The 19,624-nt window shown below is 40.8% G+C and overlaps 1 protein-coding gene across 1 annotated transcript in view; it reads left to right on the top strand.

Annotated features, from left to right (window-relative positions):
* The window catches only part of EMCN (endomucin), a 53,806-nt gene extending 39,381 nt beyond the window's left edge, over positions 1 to 14,425 (top strand). Inside the window, exons 9-11 of the mRNA XM_010586197.1 lie at positions 1,575 to 1,599; positions 2,637 to 2,698; positions 14,367 to 14,425. Of these exons, the coding sequence (XP_010584499.1) occupies positions 1,575 to 1,599; positions 2,637 to 2,698; positions 14,367 to 14,425 (146 nt within the window). The remainder of the gene's footprint in view (positions 1 to 1,574; positions 1,600 to 2,636; positions 2,699 to 14,366) is intronic.
* The last annotated feature ends 5,199 nt before the right edge of the window (positions 14,426 to 19,624 follow it).

The following is a 19,624-nucleotide window of genomic DNA, read 5'->3' as shown; positions in this document are numbered from 1 at the left end:
CATTTTCAGAATCAGTAAGAAGAAAAATGTCTCTGATTTTTGGAGAATATATAATGTCGTAAAGCTTTTTGTTCACGCTTTTGCAGTTACAAAGAGCTAACAAACAGCTGTGCTAACACACAATCAGTCAATCACATAGAAAAAGACAGTGAAAACTAAGTTTGGAGATATTGTTTAACAAAATCACTATATTTATTTTATCTCTGTTCTAGATACAGGCAAAGAAATATCAATGCTTTCTTTTAGGAAATACCTGATATATACATACATACACACATATGCATTTATATATAAGTAAAATTTTCCAGTTACAGTATAACGTACATGGGAACAAAATCCCTGAGCAAACAGTATTTTCGGAAACAGTCATTTTGACAGAGCAGCTAACGCCAGTATCTGTTTCACTGCTATCCATGAAATACTTAAGATAACGGGGTATAATTCCATTAAATTCCATTTGCCTTATGTTTCAAAGAGTTGCCCGAGTGGGCCACAGACAACTGTATTCCCCATTAAGTGAAAACCCAGATCTGGATCCAGACTGTGGTTTTTCTCTCCCTGTGAGCTGGCATGAGTTAGGAGACCTGTGCAGAGCTTCAACTGTGAAATCACTGGGCCTTGGAAATATAAAATCCAAATAGGGTGTTGAAGCTGTAGACCAAGGCAAACAGTGTGTCGCAACCAATTTAGCCAATGACATGGAAAACCAGACCCAGATAAACAGAGGAAGGTGTGATCCTTGCTTAGGAAATTACGGAATATTCGGAGTCAAGAGATAAAGATATGAGGTGAAGAACATTTCCTCGCCAGCCTCCCCCATGCACAAATGCCAGCAGGCACGGTACTAGCAAATTCACTGGCAAGCTAGAGTAGGTATCTTGGAAGCTAGAGTAGACAGATATTTGTCCAGGCCTACCCAGTGTGCTTCCCCTGTGGACAGAGAGCCCAGTGCCATGGGACTAGAAGTGGCTCCGTATCTCTGATATAACCCCCTGGCCCCATCCATCTGCCCACAGTTGCACATAAGCATAAAATACTTTCAGTACATGATTCGTTTTGAGGAGAAACCTGTTCCTCATCAACAGGGATGTGACAGGCTTTGTTCTCAGATGTGCCAGGTTAAACCCCCCAAAGCATACAGCCTGGCAGCTTGTTCTGTCACTCCCCTGGTACAAGACACTCACACTCTGTCTTTTAGCTCAGTTGTTATGTACTTGAGAACTGTAGCATGCTTGCCTCCTCTGTGCCAGCTACCGGGGGATTTGGGAGCTGCAGGGAAAAACGTGCTTCTGTCATGCTCTTGCACAAGTCGCATATCATTCTCCCTAGTTTCCAAAAGTATTGATCCAAGCAGTATCAGTTCACTTTCATGGATAACATGGTTATGTTTTTGGAAGACAAACTAGAAAAAGTGACAATTAGCCTTCAAACTGGTTGATTGTGTTAATATACTTAATGCAATACTGCAAAATCACAACAAAGCCTTCTGCTAGCAACTGCGATAGCTATGTCTAAATGTTTACTTAAGTGAGTTCCAGCAGTCAAAATGTATTAACTTTTGTTCCTTCTTCTAGAGAGACAAGAGAACGGCACTGAACAGTAGGTTGAATCCTGTCTTTTCATTGCTTTGAGATCTATCATGGGGCACTTGTGAACGCAGCAGATTCTGCATGAGATTTTCTTTGATCTTTCTCTATTTAAACATAATAAGCAGTTGCCTCCCCAAAGAGAAATATCCTGTTGAAAGTGATGCGCTTGCAGTTATTGTACACCTGTATGCATGATAAGCAGCTGTTCCAGCATAGACAGAAATGTGATGGCGATGGCTCTCCACTGTTTTGCAAGGGATCCTTTTGAAATGGATAAGTGGCTTATGCTGTGCCACAGGGCCCATTGGCCCAGTCTTTCTTCTCTTTTTTTATCAATTTTTGCCCCATTGATATTCCCACACCCCCCATCCTTTCCCATCCCCCTTCTTTTGTTCATGTTTTCTCTCTTTTTAATGTTTTTTATTCTGGATTATTTTTATCCTTCCTTTTCTCATGTCTCCTATTATTTCATGTTCCTCTGTCCCATATTCTCTCCACTAGCCCATTTTCAGAGGCTCAGTTAAAACAGTATTGGCATAATGAGTTTGAGGAGAGTAAAACTGAGAAAGATCCACCAGAAGTTATATACTAGTATACTAGAGGCCATTGAGTCTGGCTGTGGCCTCTATGTTTTGTATGACCAAAAGCAACATCTGGGCTGCTGATTTACTTGCTAGCCCTGACTCCCTGGACATCTGAAGTGGTCCTTTTTGCAATTCAAAATGGCTAAAAGCCTTGTATTGGCAGAGAAAAAAGATGATTCCCTCTTTTCCCTGAGATGTACTTTTTCTGTGGAGCACTAGATTGAACCTGGAGTTATGCAACTTGATTTATTACATATTTTAAGAGAAAGGTGTTTTCAGAGATATTGCTATATGGTGTTTTCCACCACCAAGACTTATATGTGATCCTATACAAAGCCCATTTCAAGCCTGCCAGTGTAGACTGGCATAGGCACTGCCTCCTCCAGATCATGATCTTAGAGTTTTGTTTGGCTGACCAACATGAATGCTGACTGTCTACTTAAGTGTTTTCTGACTTCAACAGGGTCCAGTCAGATAAAGAAGGAGTCAAACTTCTTTCTGTGAAGACAACTTCTCCTGAGACTGGTGAGTGTTTGCTCTGTGTGTATGTCAGTCTCCCTTTGTGAGCCCAGAGAAGTGTCGTTTTGGGATGTCATCTCCAATAGCAAAACCATCTTCAGTTCTTGTCAGGTCAAAGTCACCACAAAAAATTCCTCTACAGCGGAAATCCCCGGATTGGGAGCCTGTAGAGCTGCATTGCAGCTGCACTCTGTGTGGTATCAGTATTTGTGAGAAGTATGACTGGTTTAGGGAAAATAATTTTTTAAAATCTTTGATGGCAAGTGATCTACTGGTAGGCATGTTCAGGAGTAACAGTGATCATGATATTTATCAGCTAGATCTGGCTATACAAGGAAGTTTGAAGACTGGTAATATCCCAGGGGCCAAAATGTTTGGGAGTGAGTGCCATATGTAAACAGGGCTCTGTTGGAGTTGGTGTTGGCAGTGTTCTGTCAGCCCTGTACCCAGTCACCCTTTACATTCAAAATCCTACTCTCATTGCAAATTCCTCTGTCCTGTGCTTCACTGATCCAGTTTCTTACAGAATATGTGGTAATAAAACATAAATGAGCAGAGGTTATAGGTAACATGCACAAAAGAAAGCAAAATCTCATCAGTATAACTAAAGAGATGGATGCAGTTATAGGTTCTGCAAGAAATAGAGTAGCACAAAATAAGACTGAGGCAGAAAAAAATAATCTGACTGATTCCCAGCTATTCAGCAGCCCCCCCCCGTCCTGGTTTCAGCTGGGATAGAGTTAACTGTCTTCCTAGTAGCTGGTACAGTGCTATGTTTTGAGTTCAGTATGTGAAGAATGTTGATAACACACTGATGTTTTCAGTTGTTGCTCAGTAGTGTTTAGACTATAGTCAAGGATTTTTCAGCTTCTCATGCCCAGCCAGGGCACAAGAAGTTGGCACGGGACACAACCAGGGCACCTGACCCAAACTGGCCAACGGTGTATTCCATACCATGTGACGTCACCTCTAATATAGTAACCGGGAAGTGGGGGCGGGGAATCGCCGCTCGGGGACTAGCTGGGTGTCGGTCGGCGGGTGGTGAGCAATTGCCCTGTGCATCATTTGTACATTCCAATCCCTTTATTACTACTGTTGTCATTTTATTAGTGTTATCATTATCATTATTAGTTTCTTCTTTTCTGTTCTATTAAACCGTTCTTATCTCAACCCACGAGTTTTACTTTTTTTTCCCGATTTTCTCCCCCATCCCACTGGATGGAGGGGGAGTGAGTGAGCGGCTGCGTGGTACTTAGTTGCTGGCTGGGGTTAAACTACGACACCCCCAATGAAACCTCCTATGGTAGAGCTACTCACGGTGAAACTTCCTCCCTTCACCCATTGCAGTTCGCTTCCTCAGCCGTGTACCTCCCACCTTTGCTCTTACCTCATCTGCAGAAGTCCTCCAGGAAAAACAGCCTCTTACTTTATGCTTTTTTAGGTATAAAAACCTTCTTTTTAAAGTTTTTGGCCATATGTTTCCCCTACTGACGTTTCAGAGGTTGCCTGATAGCTGCTCTCCCCTTTCCTCTAAATTCACAGGAAGTCCTCTGAAACACAGCACTTGATCTGAACTATCCTCTACTTGCTGGAGAGGCACAGTTTGTACTCTTCAGCCTTCTCTGCAGCTCCCAGAAGGTCTTGCACAATCCAAAAGACCCACAGGACAGCCCTTGCAACAAACTGTGCAAGGTCCCTTCAGCCTTGTTGACACGGAGCAGCATGCTAGGAGGCTAGAGGGGGAGGAGAAGGGCTTGCTCCATCGCAGGATGCATCCTTCTGCTCCGCTGCTGCTGAGCAAATGCAAACTAAGCAACTGTGCTCTGGCACTTAAGTGACTGCACTTCAGAGCTTTGTGATTTGGAAAACTTCATTTATTTGTTTATTTTAGTATATGTCTTTGGGAATGGACTTTTAGCTTTATTTTAAGGGGTATGGAGTTATGTGTGTGTTTTCATTTAAAATCAGAGTATTTTTTTTGAAAGCTGAATCAAGTCAGAAACTGAAATTCATAGACATTTTTGATTGATCCTGCCCTCATACCAGTTTCAACAATAAAGTAACTTTACTGGCAGCAGCAGGATTATTTGTGTTTTACAGCAGGGTAAATGAGAAAAGACCCTGGCTCACTGTTTGTTTTGTTTTTTGTTTGTTTTTTTTTTCACAAGATGAGGTCTGGTGCCTGTTAATCAGCTACTGGTTCACGAAGTATCTAAATATCTTTCATCCAGAGGATGGTTGATATTCTTTTTTACTGAATTATGATGTATGCATGCTATAATTGGAAGGTATGAGTCATAACCACTTAGAAGACAAGATTCTTGCCCTCATTAATACAATTCATATTTAAACTAGCTACCATTTCTCTTGAATTCTTACATCTTTATATGTTTCAAAATTAAACATGCTTTCACAGAAATGGAAGTCCTGTTTTTCCCCGGGTTTTTAGACACACTACTTCTTAAAAGCAATCTGAAAGAAGGGCCTGTTTTCTTACAGAAATATTTGTCACTCACACAGGTATTTTCAAATATGTTAGGATGCCTGCCCATTTGAATAAGACTTACTTGCTTCATTAAAAGCTCAGGTGTAAAGGCAACTGTTTCTTCCAGTACAGATAGAAACTTGAAAAATGTCTAACTCGTGGTCCCTCTTACAACTACTGAAAAAAATTGTACTGTGTAAAACTTCTTTACATGTGTCCTTCTTTTTCCTTTTTAGACACATAGAATCCAGCTCAATTAAAAGGTGAATTCGTTGTCTGGCCATTTAGAAAGTCTGTGTTGTAGCCGCCTCTGATTGTACATACCAACAAAACTACAAAAGATTTTGACTGAAACTAGGAAGTTCTTAAAAGCAGCCTTAACTTTACAGACAGACCTACATCATCCTCTTGCTATCGATAGGCTGCTCAGCTGCCTGAGGTCAAACATATATACAACAAAGTTCCGCTTTGACGTGTATTCAAATTAAGCATACAATTAAGTATACAGTATATTTTTTTAATTTTTACTTTTTATTCCAAACAGGAGATTTTGAGATTGTATAATTGTGTTTAAAATGCATAAAAAACATACATTCAGAACAAATAAGGATATGACCTACAAACTGCTCAAGTAGGCAACCTAGAAAAACCCTGTGTCAGTGTTGTGCATGATGTATCTTGATCAAAGGTTATGGTGAGTTTAATCTTGCCTTATTTTATCTATCTAAAAACTAAGCTGGCTGCACATTGCCAGCTGAAAGAGATGTATGTGTCCAGAGGGCTATTTATTCCATCTGCCTTGGACACGTATCTTGAATTGGAATGAGCTGACCTATGGAGGTCCATTGACTACTGAAGGATCCTATTTTAGGACTTCTAAAATTAGGCCCTGACTATAAATTGAAAGAAAAAAGAAAGAGTCCTTTTTCAGAAGCATAGCTGAATTAAATTTAATCAAGAATATTATTTCAAATACCTGCAATTAATGTGAAAGAATACAGGAAAAGAACAGTGTTCAATTAAGCCTGGACTAAAGTAATCATTTTTAATGGAGCAGTATCATCAGGAACACTAGGTAAAACTGAGCTTTATTATTCTCATTTTTAAAAAACTCTTCTGAGAAAGATGGAGTTGCCGATAGCTATGAGCCCTAAGGCACAACTGGCTGAGAATTGATGTAAAGTAAAAAAACAGACAGACAAAACTAAACACCTTGAATTTTTCATGCACATTTTTTGTGAACTGCAACACCTGATGCAAGATAAATGTCTGTACTTGCATCTTATGTGAAAACTGAGCTTGGATAAAAACGCTCAGGATACTGAGTCGTCTTGAAAGTTTTACACTAGTGTGCAAATGCAGGACTTACTGCAGCCATTCTGTGTTGACTATACAGGCAAATTTAGGGTGGCTCTTCCTAGGGAGAATAAATAGTCTTCTACAATGCAGAGCTCTAGAAGATCTACCTGCAAAAATATTTATTTGGGATTCAGTATAGCCCACAGAACTGTATGTTTGGCTTGTCAGTGGTAGATAAGTTTCCTGAGGATGTAGGATGGAGGGTTTTAGTTAGTGACTAAGAGATCAATACCATGATCCATAATGTTAATGATAAAGTATTGCCTATCTTGAAAACATACCTAACTTTTGCTGTAAGGGTTCTTGCTTATTTCACTGAAAACCAGCAAAGGTATTGATCACCTTTTAGGACTCATGAAAAATGTTGAGGGATGGGAATTCCTCAGTAACAAAAAGGTTGAGGAATAGAAATTGGGGTAAGGCTATTCCATACGGATGAATGATGTGTGATAGAAATATTGATAATTGAGTAATGACTTGACAATTTTCTTTTATGGCTCTTGCCTGGAGTACCCATTCTAGAGCAGGTAAAAATGTATGAAGGGCCTTTACAGAAGCAGCACACCAGTTCAATATTCAATATAAAGTCTCATAGGAATGTGGCAGGTGACATAATATTTCAGAGTTTTTAGGTACAATCCTGACACCTAAGAATAGGCTGATTCATTAGGGCATGTCTTCTAACCAATGTGTGCTCTTTTGAGATGATAAGGTAGGATATGACTTACTTAGCTTGTAGGGGTATTGTCTGTTCTGCCTTGAATTTGCTGGAAGGATATTAAATGTGTCAAAGCTGATGTGGCTCAGATTTTGGTGAGGCACCTGGAATGGAAGGTGGCTGGAGAAGGGTCCATGGTACGTGTCAGCATTAGGGCTTCCCAAGACATCCATTGTGGACACAAATGTAAATTCAAGCATTGCTACTAAATAAAGCTGGGAAAATATACCAGGCAAACATGGATATTCAGGGAGAGACCTGACCTGTCACATGTGAAATTCCTTAACTTAATTGTAATCACATTGGAGAAAGGGATCAGTCAATATCTAGAGGCACTTTCAGATGGCAGTGCAGTACAAAATAGTATGAACCAAGGATGTAGAACAACCAACATTCCCCATATGCTCCACATCTCTTCCAAAAGCTGCTGTTGGTTAACAGAGCTGTTATCTGCTGCTTCAACTGGATGTACCTCCTGCCTGTAGATTTTCATAACATATCTTGAGTGCGTCTCTTGCACAAGATGAGCTACCTACCTTGAAGATGTGTGGGATTTCATGGCATGGATTAATTGGACTCCATAACTTCAGTCACTTTTGAGATGACCCTAGTTTGTGTCTGCAGCATTCCTCTGGACATCCTGAATTTCCAAAGCCTTCTCTGTAAAGGCTTTGAGGATTCCTAGCCTTCAACGTCAGAGGATGGTGACTGTACTATATCTAGTGACCGAGCACCAAAATCATCCCACGACAAAGGAAAAAACCTTGTTCTCGTTCAGCTAATAGATTTGCCTCGGTCATTGGAATACATGTGAAGTTCAGCACCTGATGAGACAGCCCACTGTGGTCCTAGGATATGGACCTGGAAAATCCAGTGGTCTTCTGAAATGATGTGGTTGGATGACAATATCTTCATCACTGCTTTCCATGAATCTCCAAATGCTGGGACTGCTTAATTGTTATGCCTCACACATCAAACCATAGATGTGGCTGTGGTACAATGGGACAAATCTGGAGCTGGGGCAGAGGATTATTCCCTTTTGGTTTCTGTTATGTTGAGCACATCTGAGCATGGACCATGGCATTTAAGGAGGTAAGAAATATTTGGGGGGTTTACCTCATTAGCACCCAACCTAGGGGAATTTATCCCTGCCAGGCGGCATGGTTCCATAGTGGGCCATGGGGTTTCTCAACATGTGTTGATAGTTTCATCTCTCTCTCATTTTGTCTAGGATCCAGGTGGATGCCTCTAGGAGTAGGTGAAGAAGCTGGGTCTCTAGGTTAGGCACTCTGTCACTGAAAATTCTCTTCCCTCCTCCTCTCACTTGCAAGATAAGCAATGCAGGTCAGCAAAGAGCAGTCTGTTGTCATGCTGTGCGCTTGAAGCAGTAAGAGTGGGTGTTCCTACTAATGTGAGGATATGATATTGATTATTTCTTTTTCCTATTATGAGCTGTACTTTCAGTGTCTTATTTTTTTTTCCCTGCAGGTAGAAAACCTAGAAGCTGCTTCATAGAAAAGGGTCCCCTCACAACAGAGAGATAGATCAAGCACCTGCTTCCCTCTCGTTCTGTTTCTCATTTTCTGATACCCTTTTTTTTAAACTTTGTATTGTGTAATGGCCTGAAGTTGTGTTTTCTTTCTTCACAGAAACTGAAGAATAAACTTTCTCAGCTTTTTGCAGCTCAAGGCTGGATTCTGTTTGTGTTTACTCGCACCACAAAGATCTGACTGCACACTCTTCCAGCTGAGACTTTTGGGCAAAATATTACATAGCGTATGCTTCCTTCTGTATTTCTAATTCAGTCTGTGAGCTGTGCATATTTGCAAGGGTTTTTAAAGCTGTCTCTTACAGTCAGAGACCGCTGAGGGTCAGGTGATGTTTTCATCTGTGGAGCACTTGCAAACTTTGCAGGCTGCAGCTTTCTGAGATGTTCCTCTGTTGGGGGAGCCACCTCCCACCCTTTGCTGGCCATTCAGCAGCAGTTGTCTTCCTATCCTTCACCTGAATATTTCCATACACGCTCTCTCTGCTGTGGTGTATTGTACAGATCCTTCTGTCCTGATGACAGTGACGAGGAGCAGTTTGCAGGGGCATGGGTGAAGTGCGTGGCTGGGGAGCACTGCAGCATGTCACAGGTGCTGGACCCACTGGCCCACACCAAACCCAGCCAGCACATCCAGGTGCTGGGTCCCGCTCAATGCTGTTCTCCAGCATCTGTAATGCACCTCTCTTTCTTTTAGTTCAGCATGGTAAAAGTAGACATTTAGATTTCTGTGTCTGCAGAGATAGTTTTATACTTTTCTAAAAAATAGGTTTCTGCAATCATATTCTATGAAAAACTTGCTTTAATTCTTTGGTCCAAACCAGATTGCCGCTTATGAGCAATTTCTCAGCAGCAGATATTACAGTGAAATAACAGTGCAACTCATTTTTTCTTACAGACAATGTAATCTGAGATGCAGTACAACCTATTTCTTATGTCAAAGACTATTTTTTGTACCCTTTTTTGTCCAGCTTTTGCAATAACATCGAAGAGGGCTTTGCCCAGGTCAAAGACTTTCTGTATTCATGGTGATACAACCTGTTAACTCTCTTTTATATCATGTTCTGCAGTGTATGTGTATTCTGAATAATATATTCAGATTCTGAATCAAATGGAGGGGGGGAGGAAATTACAGTGAGATTAATACAATAGCCTTTCATAGAGGTGAGACAAAGAAATGTTTGTTTCAGTGTTTCAAAAGTGATTTTATACAATCTGTAATTTCAGCTGATTATGTGCTCATATACTGGCATCAGGATGCAACATTGATAGTCAGAAATTAGTATATTTGTGACAGTGAAAAATCAAATCAAATGCTGCACAAGTGAAATTTTAATTAGGAAGAAAACCTTGTGTTTTCACTGAAGTGCTATTACTTTCCTGGTTAAACATTTAACTTTGCAGAGCCCTCAGTATCTGTGTACTCAGTCTACTTCCCATGCACTTAAAACAAATATGTTGAAGGATCAAGAGTTATGAATACAAAATTTTTCCTATTACATCTTTCTTATCCTCATCCCTTTGAAGCATGACCACATTTTAGAGGAGGATGTATGCAGTGTGTATTGGATTGGGCCCAGTGCCTAGACTGCTAATTTGCTTGGGTGAATCGGCGATCAGGGCTCCAGCAGAAGTGTTTGAGGGGTGCCACATGGGAGGCTGTGCATATGAAAGACCAGTGCTGTATTACGGTAGTTGCTAGAGCACCTTCTCTTTTAATATTGAAGCTAAGAAGCTATGATCTGAGCCAGCTGTACCTGCTCAGATCCTGGATCTATGTAGCCCCAAATCCTGTCACTGAGGGTGGCTAGCATGAGATGTGAAGGGAAAGATAGCAAACAGGGAAGGAGTCCAGTAATATGTCCTCCACCATAGCCTTTCAGCAGTCTGTGGCTTGGAGACGTCTTGAATTAGAGGTTGTATCTTTGGTGCTTCATAGTTCTCAGTGGCTTTTACTTCCATGAATTTGTCTTATCCTCTGTGGCACCAACAGCCTCCTGCAACAATAAGTTAGTTTAACTACAGATCTGTCTGTATTATATGACAGTAATGTTTAGAGACTTCATGGTGCCTATGTCTTTGTGTTTACAATCCAATTTCAGACAAAAATCAACAGACAGGTGCAACATTGGAGGATGAGAGGGAGAAAAAAGGTTTTAATGGAAGGGTTTGCTTGTCAGCTAAAACTTCCATGTCAGTATCAATCTGATTTCATTTTCCAAATATTCTGCCTAAGGCCTCTTTCTCAAACTGTGCATCATTTCTTTCAGTTTTTGTAGAAGTGCGTGATATATATGAGGTTGGCTTCTCACTGCCCTCTGCCAATCTATCTGAGCCCACAACTCCTCCTCCATCAGGAGAGGTGTCACAAGGCAGGACCACAGGTAAAGGGGGTCACGTTGCACTTGCAACTCTGCAGTTGACAGCGCTTTGTTAACTGCACCAAATACTTTCTTCCAGTTCCCTTCGTCTCCCCCTTTCTGCAGTTCACTTATTTACTTATCAAAGTAGACAAATGTGCACTGAATTTTCAACCTGTTATCAGAAAATTATTGCCATAGTACCTATCAAATTGGATCAACCAATACCTTTATGCAAGATGCTATATAACTATATTGTGAGAAGCTGATGGCTCAAGTCTCTCTTGATACCTTCCAACTCCTAGTGTACAACACTAGAGCTTGTCTGTCATCCTCCCCTAAATGCATAATCCATTATCAACAAAAGCCCATTTTTCACTGATCATGTTGTCCAACAGTTTTGCTCTTGTTGGTATATTTTGCATAACTATACCCTTTCTCTCTTGAGGAGAGCCTTCAAAGCATGCAGGTAATCTATCTAGACAGGTTGAGCACCGCCACTGCTCTGCGTACTTTTTCCATCTGCAAACACAGTTCAGTGTGAAATAATTTCTTCAGTAGATTAAAATGTCATCTGTTCTAATGAAATACTAAACACAAGTATTTGTTTTTCATTTCCCTTATGGGAAGCAAGGTCTTATCCATTGTTTTTAGTGGGTAATGGTTTGGGGGCAAGTTTGGTTTTTTGCAGTCTTGGAATTTGTTTCTGTCAGTTACGGCTATTCTGAGATCAATAAAAATGTCTTCCCACTTGCAACTAACCTGAATGTTCTTCCTAATTTGCTCTTTGTGTTGCAGCTGGATATTTAGCACAACATCAAACTGCTAAGCCATTACACTCCAAAACTGTTCTAGACACCTCTCTGTGCAGTCTCAAGGCGCACTGTAGCCCTGTATCTAAACCCATGTGTTACCCTTATTACTCTTGAACAGAGAGCATCTGTGTGACCATTTCTTCTCCAGTATATCATCATTCTCTCTTCATCACTGAATTGTTAGTTGCCACTAATGATTGCAGACCCTATAATGCAAATATCTTCAGACACATTTGCAACCATGGAGTAGAGGTAACTTGGTTTTCTTTCAGAATTCTTGCAGGCTCCTGCTTTCTTGGGAGTCCAGTGGCAAAGCAATGCAGAGCATTCCTGCCTGTGTCGAACCCTCATCGGGCAATCGCTGATATTATGGCAGGATGTTGACCCCAGCAATAGTTTGTGGCAGTTCACTCTTTCAAGGGATTTATGTGTATAGCACCAGGAAATCTAGATAGGGCATGTGAGTGTCTATCAGTCAGTGCTGCAGTGTCAGGGTCTGCAGTAAGGCAAATTCACCTCTCCTGTCCCGACCACTGCTGTCGACAGGTACCACTCAACCAGTCTGCCTCCTGCAGCCAGCACTGCCTCACCAATTTCATACTCTGATCCAAAGCCTATTGACATCAATGGGAAGTTATCCAGGGAGCTATGCTGGCTCTGGAGCCTCTCCTTAGACATGTTATTTTCCTGTGGTGCAAAGTATCAGTCTTCCGTGTAAGTCTGCCTAATTTCTAGCGTAGGCAGAGCAACCAGCTGAGAGTGGAACTGATAACAAAGTATTGATATTTATTACAACTATTGAATATTATCTTCTCCATGGTAATATATTTCTCAATGAAATTCTCCTACGCCTTTTTTAAACAATCGTGCCAATTTCCCCCTTTCATGCCTTATTAAATCTTGTATTTCTGTATATTGAACAAGGAAGGTAAAGACATGCAGAAGGAAGAAATAATAAAGGAAGAAAGAAATAAAAATAAATTTAAAAAGAAATGAGATTTCTTGAAAATCTCATTCCTTTGTTAGTACAAAACTATACAATATTTGCACTGGTTCACTTTATTTTTGCTTTTCAAAACAAGATTTTTATCTCACAAAAACTTTTCACCTACCAAAAAATGTATAAATCTTGTTGAAATGTTTCATTTTTTTCTACAAGAAACTTGTGCTTGCCTTTTCTTTAAAAAATTATATTATGAATTATTGAAGAAGTTGCTGAAGGCCTTTTTAAATGAAATATAACGTCATCAGAAGTTCTGAAGTTCTCTAACTTAGCAACAACTTATAATGGTTTTGAAATAATTTTATCCAAAATTGAACACTTGGGAAGCGAACAGCATTCCAGCACATTATTGTTGAATGATTTCTCATTGAACCCTATTAGATACCAAGCTTTCTACTCATCTCCAAAAGGCTGCACTAAATTAAAGAGCACTTTTTGCTGCCAGGAAAAGCTATCTGAAAACCATTGAAGAGTCTTTTCTGTTTTCTTCAGGAGTGCAACTATTTAATTTAACTTCTAATTATTTAAATGCCTAATCAGTTAATTTGTTATAATCCTAATATGTATTACAATTTTCAACCCCAGGCTGTAGATCATATGCAAGCTTTTTAATACATACTCACTTTTACTTGAATGTAATACAACTTTTCCCTTTCTTGCCTTTTGTGTGTGGTTCAGACATTAAATTGTCTCCCACAGGTGAGCAGAGAGGCAGGAGGCAGTTTCCTGGATGCGTTTGGGTTTCCCCACCTTCACGCCTGTTTACATGGGGCTCTGCCTAGTCTGGGGATACCATTCCCTTTTCACCTCCGTGTACGAATCTCTGACACAAAGAAATCTCACTGCCATTCCTGGGACATGCATTTGGAAATAGGACAACTATAAACACGTCCTCATCTGGAGGCTTATTTGTCTGCCTATACCTGCTGGCAGCGGCTCCGCTTCTCCAGGGAAGGAGGAGTGAGGTCTGTAATCCCTGACTGAAGTTATTATATGCTCATTTTCCTGCTTTGGAGGAACTGAGCTGCTGTCAGTGATATCGTCAAAAATTAATTTTATAGTTGTATCTTTTTCTTTTTATAATTTCATGTTCTAATCATAGTTACAAATTAATTAAAGTCTTACGCCTTTTCTAACCCCTTGAGAATTGCCTTGGAAATACTTTGTGGTAGTAACCCACCATTTGAGAGCAAAACATAGGGGAAATAATCTATAAAATGTGGAGAAAGTAGTAAAAATCTGTTGTGTGGACAATTTTTGCTGGTTAAGTAAATCTGACAAGGAGACTGGCTAGTTTGTATAGTGGTCGGTGATGTGTTCTTGCTAGACTCATTTGTCCTTTTGTCTTTGCATGTTTAACTGATGCAAATATATTTTCTGTTTCTTAGGAGAGCACTCATCTCAGGGGAAGAATAAAACTCGGCAACTCTTTACACCTCAGCAATAAATATGTAAGTTTATTGCTTTTGTCTTATGTCCTGTAACATTAGCGTTTGTTAGTCTCAGTAATACTTTTTAGTCTCAGTATTGTGCCTAAACAAAAGGGTTAAAAATGCAAACCAGAAAGAGCAATGACTTCAGCTGGCAGCAGCCTCAAGGAGAAATGGCTTAAACAAAGCTCAGCTTGAGGACACCATCACGAACAGAGTCCCAGGCAAACCGAGGGACTGAAAAAGCTGTCACCTCACAGAGGTAGACCTTTATGGGCATAGCATTTGGCTTTAACTGTTCAGCGTTTCCTGTTTGTAATAAGAGATTTTTAAAGGTAGTTACCTATATAAAAAGGAACTTGGTACCCAGAAGTGTTCAGCTCCATTGGTTTCGTGAAAAATCTGTGTCCATTCCACATCATGCAAAAGGAAGCGCTTTCATTGAGGTGGTTTATTATGGCTTGAAATCCTTCGTGGCTAACATGCACAACTGGTAGGTGTTGTACTTTTATGTGTGCAAGGGCAGAGACCATCAGAGCACCCCTGAAACCCACCATTTGTGAGGAGGGTGCTGCATTTTTCTTCATGTACGAAGCTTTCTCAGGCAGCGCAATCTCCGATTCCCATGGAATTGCTTCTCTCATTTGTGGGGAAGTGGGGTTCTTTGCTGAGGGTGGGAGAAGGAAGCAGCTGCGGGAAAGGGGTCGGCTGTGGGAAGGGCCCTGTGTGACCAGGGTAGTGTAGGGAGATAGAGAAGGTTGGCCTGAGGAACTAGATGTCACAGCATATGTGGGATGGACCGGACAGAGGCAGCTATGTTGGGCCAAGATGAAGCCCAGCCTTCCACCATCATTGTAGGATGAAGCCCCTCTAGAATAGGTCCCATTGCCCTCCACTGAGAGAGATCTGGTTGACCAGAAATGTGGAGAGACCCTTTTGCAAAACATCTTTGATATTTTTGGCCTATTCTCATTTCCCTCAGGACGTACAAACTGAGCTTTCCTGATGCCAACACTAAGGACAAAATAACCTTCTTTGTCCCTTGAATTAGAGCAGCAGAATGCAATTTTGCCTACATTACTGAAAACCCAGAGGGGGTTCTGTTTGTGCAGATGCAGGCCAATGTCCTGGACAATGGATTTACTCCTTATTGTGTATCCTGTGTTGGATTTACTCTATGTCATCTATTTCAGCTTACTCTTACACTCCTGAACAACCTTACATGGAATAATAATCTTTAGATACTGTTGTCGTTTCAGATGTGAAGCAGCCTGTTTTATCACAATATGCAGGAACATCCCACCAAAGTTGCAGTTTTGCAGGAAATGTGGAGCAGCTGAAGCTTTTTACCAAGCAGGACACTTGCATTAATGACCAGCTCTTGACTTCTAAATCTCAAGTGTCTCCTGTTCCTTCTGGAATGACACGTAATTTTTTGATGGCTTAATAACTGGTATATCATATGTATTTATTATTTTCACATAGAGTAAAAACAGGAAAACATTCAAAAAGGTTGAAGAGAATGTAAAAATCAGGTGATGTTTGCATAGTAGTTGCTAAAAATGTTTTCTGCACATACAGGGAGAAATATGTTAGCACACTTTGCTGAACTTATGGTAGGTAGGGTTCTTTTAATTGTATGTAGCAAAATGCAAACAGGGCCTGACCCTTGAAACAGTACTGCACAAATTGCCACTATGAAAATTAATTCAGTGATTTCCATGAGACTCCTCACTGTAGCACACATTTCGCTTGTCATAAAAGTTTACAGCATGGGATGCCTGGGTGAAATGCTAAAGTGTGTGCTTTTTCTGTGAAGGGGGGAATATACCTTGCACTGAGGTTCTTTGAAGTTCTGTAAATTACTGAATATGATTCTTGTAATGTAGCAGGCAACATAGTTTATTTTCACCTGTTCCTTGGCTAATTGCATTTTGTGTGCTATAAATACGTCTCCTACATAGCCTGGGGCGCACAGTGGGGATCAGCAAGATAAGCAATTTTACAGATCAACCTTCTTCCCTCTGTTCCGAGTAATGCATGGGATTCCTGTGGGTTATTGAATAACTCTGGAAGTTTAGAGTGTTTCAAGTGCTAATTACAGACTCTCTTAATTTGTACAGAGCTGGCAATTCAAAAATATCAAGTAATGCTTCTACCTGCATGTATCCTGCTTTTCTAGAACTATAAATGTTTGAAAATTATATTACGTTGAGCATCTGCTCAGTCTCAATCCACTGACTCTGGTAGCATGCCAAGAACCTCCATTGTTTTATTGGCAATTGGAAAAAAGACAACTGGCAGGACCAAGAGCCAGGACAATGATCTAAGTTTTGATACCTATTGATACAATGCTTTTGAGGAACTTCTCTCTCCAATTTCCCTCTCTGGAATAATAAAACTTACCTAGCAGTATGGTAGGAGGTTGAGCAGATTTGTTAGTTCATGTTTATACACGAAGCTGGAAAGTGTTCATTTCCCTGTGCTTGACCATTGCTCTTATTTCCACTTTGATGGGTCTAATAATCCTCTGTCTTAGGGACACCAAGGGAAACTTTTGATGAAGCTCTGTAAAAGGTGGGGAACCAACAAGGTCTTCCATCCTGCAGCTGAACTTATGTGGTTCATTCAGGTATTCCTGGATTACTTGGGTTGCTCAGGAGCAGAGGAGTCTTGGATGCCTACTTTGGAAAGGTCAAGCCATGTACAATATGCTAGTTGGCACCTGCAGCTATTCAAATTCCTGATTGCTGAAGTTTCCTATGAAAAAAGCAATCATTGTGGATTTTCATGTTGATTTAAAAAAAAAAAGTATTTTGCAGCATTTTGCATCATATTGAAAGTACAGTAGAAAAAAGCAGAGAAAGATTGTGAAATATATATATGTTTGTGATAAATTTGTTCAGAAACTACCATGGTGTGTCAAGAAAAAAAAATTTAACTGCCTATTAAAAGTTATTCTCTTTATTAAGCGGCTCTTCTTTTTCTCTTTGCAGAAATGCAATCCATTACTGATACCTAGTACAACTATTGTTCATTACTTTGCATTCCCATAGCACAGAGTGACCTGAACTCTTTGGTGAGCCTAGAGGGCAGACCTTAGATATTCTGGGCATGGTGGTGGCAGAGGGAGCATGAGACCTTGCAGAAGGCATGCTAGTGGTGGCAAGTGGAGTACAGAAAACTCCTCCTCATTACAAGAGTTGATGTGAGAGAGCAGGGCTCACTGCAAATCTTGGTACTAGAAAACTGAAAAATGCCACAACGGGGGAAGATGTTTGGGCTTATCATGATAAGGGGCATGGCAGACAACCAAGCTCTCATCAGAAAGCTGGGAAACGTATCTCAAAGTGACTGGCTTGTGTGACTGTATGTGTGAAGCAAAAGAGATGGGTTCAGTGGAGAGCAGAAATGAAGAACCTGTGATCCTCTCAACCCCTGAGGCGACAGAGCTTGTGGTAAAGGGAAATGTATGAACTTCCATCCTTGTGAAGGATCAGGAGGGAACTGATGTTTATATGAAGGAGAGAAGACAGATTTGCTTGAAGGATATCTGTAAAGCATGGAAAGGATTTAGAAGAATATTTAGGGCTCACTCTTCTGCAAAGCTGGAGATGCTGGAATTGGCTTTAATGGGAGGTGATGAACTGACTGCAGAGAGAACTCAGTTATTTAGGAAGACTTACACGCAATGGCTCAGGTAGATGAAAAAGAAATGAAAAATCAATTCCCATTGTCTGGCTCAACAGCTCTAGTGTAATACATGTCTAAAAGATCCACTCGAGTTTTTCTAGTTACTAGCATGGCCAAAAAAAATCCCCAAAGTAGAAGTTGGTCCTTTACATGCAAGGTTTGACTATATGAGGATGCCTACGAAAATGGATCTACATTTGTAAAACTCTTTCCACTAAAGTTTGACAAAGTCTTCTGTGGACAGTCCCACCTAAATTGAGTCCTCTTCAGCTTCTGTGTCATAGTTTGCTACAGAAGTGAATGACACCCACTTCAGTGTGGAAGGAGCATGCCCACACAAATGTGTTTGAACTGGATCTGCTTTCAAATTAGTTCAGCTCATGAGTTACTAGTTAAACAAGTTTTTAGGTCAAGCATATGATTCTGATCTACATGTTACAACCCAAGACTACAGAACATAATTGGCTGACAAAGACTTTGGAGTATTGTTAGTCACTGTTAGTAAAGTCTGCGGGGCTCAGGTTTGCCAGGAGAAAGGCTTTTTCAGCACTGTTCTTCTCAGGCTCAACTTGGGAAAGTCAGTCACTGTCTTCAAGGATAGAAAACTTTCCCTGAGCTCTTCCCAGAGTCCTAAGCCTGTTCAGGTAGAAGACTTGCAGTATTTTGGGAGTGACCAACTGCAGCACACTGGGATTTTGGACCCAGTCCCAAAGAAGAGAGGTGAGCACTAAAGAAAACAAACAAACAACAAAAAGTGTGGTGCAGTGTATTGACAGTTGGCTTTCTACTCTAAGATGCTGTATCAAGCAACTTATTTGACTCATATAAGAGAAAAAATACCAGAAAGAAAAAGATTTTGATCATTATTTACAGGAAAAAGGTCTGGAGATGAGAAAACAGCATAGAAAAATGAAAATAATTATTTCTGAAAAGTAAGGGCTGAAGAGGTAGGCATTAGGTGCTTTTAAAAATCCCACGAGCAGCTTATTAGTCTTCTTAGCACTTAAATATTTAGTTTTGCATGTTTGGCTGAGGGCCTCGTGAGCTGCTCATGAAGTGGTCAGTCTTTTGTTTGTTATTCTGCTTATGGCAGTGCTCAGAAAGATGCCTAAATAAAAAATATTCCTCAGGTGCCCTCTATTCAGTGTGGGAAAGCTGTACCGCCAGCCAGCGAGGCTCCTGCGAGGGAGAGCAGTGGCACCATCTGGATACTTCACCCTCCAAAACCCCCAAAGGCTTTTGTGGTTTCAGAGTGACTCCACCCCACTGAAGAGGGGTGAACCATTTAACCGCACACTGGCATGCAGTAGACTTGGAGAAGGGCATAAAGCACACAAGCCTCGCTGGCTCAGGATGGGGAGGGCGTTTGCGGCATTGCTGGGATGCCTCAGTTGCCAGCAGCCCTCTGCTGACCCCAGGGTCTGTTTTTTCTGCTGTGCCCCGTGGTGGCAACGCTGCTCTTTGCAGCCTGCCCTTCCATTTGGGGGCGAGAGAGCAGCGCAGCATGCTGGTTATTGAATTGC

The sequence above is a fragment of the Haliaeetus leucocephalus genome, unplaced genomic scaffold (genome assembly GCF_000737465.1).
Source record: "Haliaeetus leucocephalus isolate CR32 unplaced genomic scaffold, Haliaeetus_leucocephalus-4.0 Scaffold140, whole genome shotgun sequence".
NCBI lineage: Eukaryota > Metazoa > Chordata > Aves > Accipitriformes > Accipitridae > Haliaeetus > Haliaeetus leucocephalus.
Note: the sequence above shows the minus strand (reverse complement) of the source record. Positions and strands in the feature narration are given on the sequence as shown.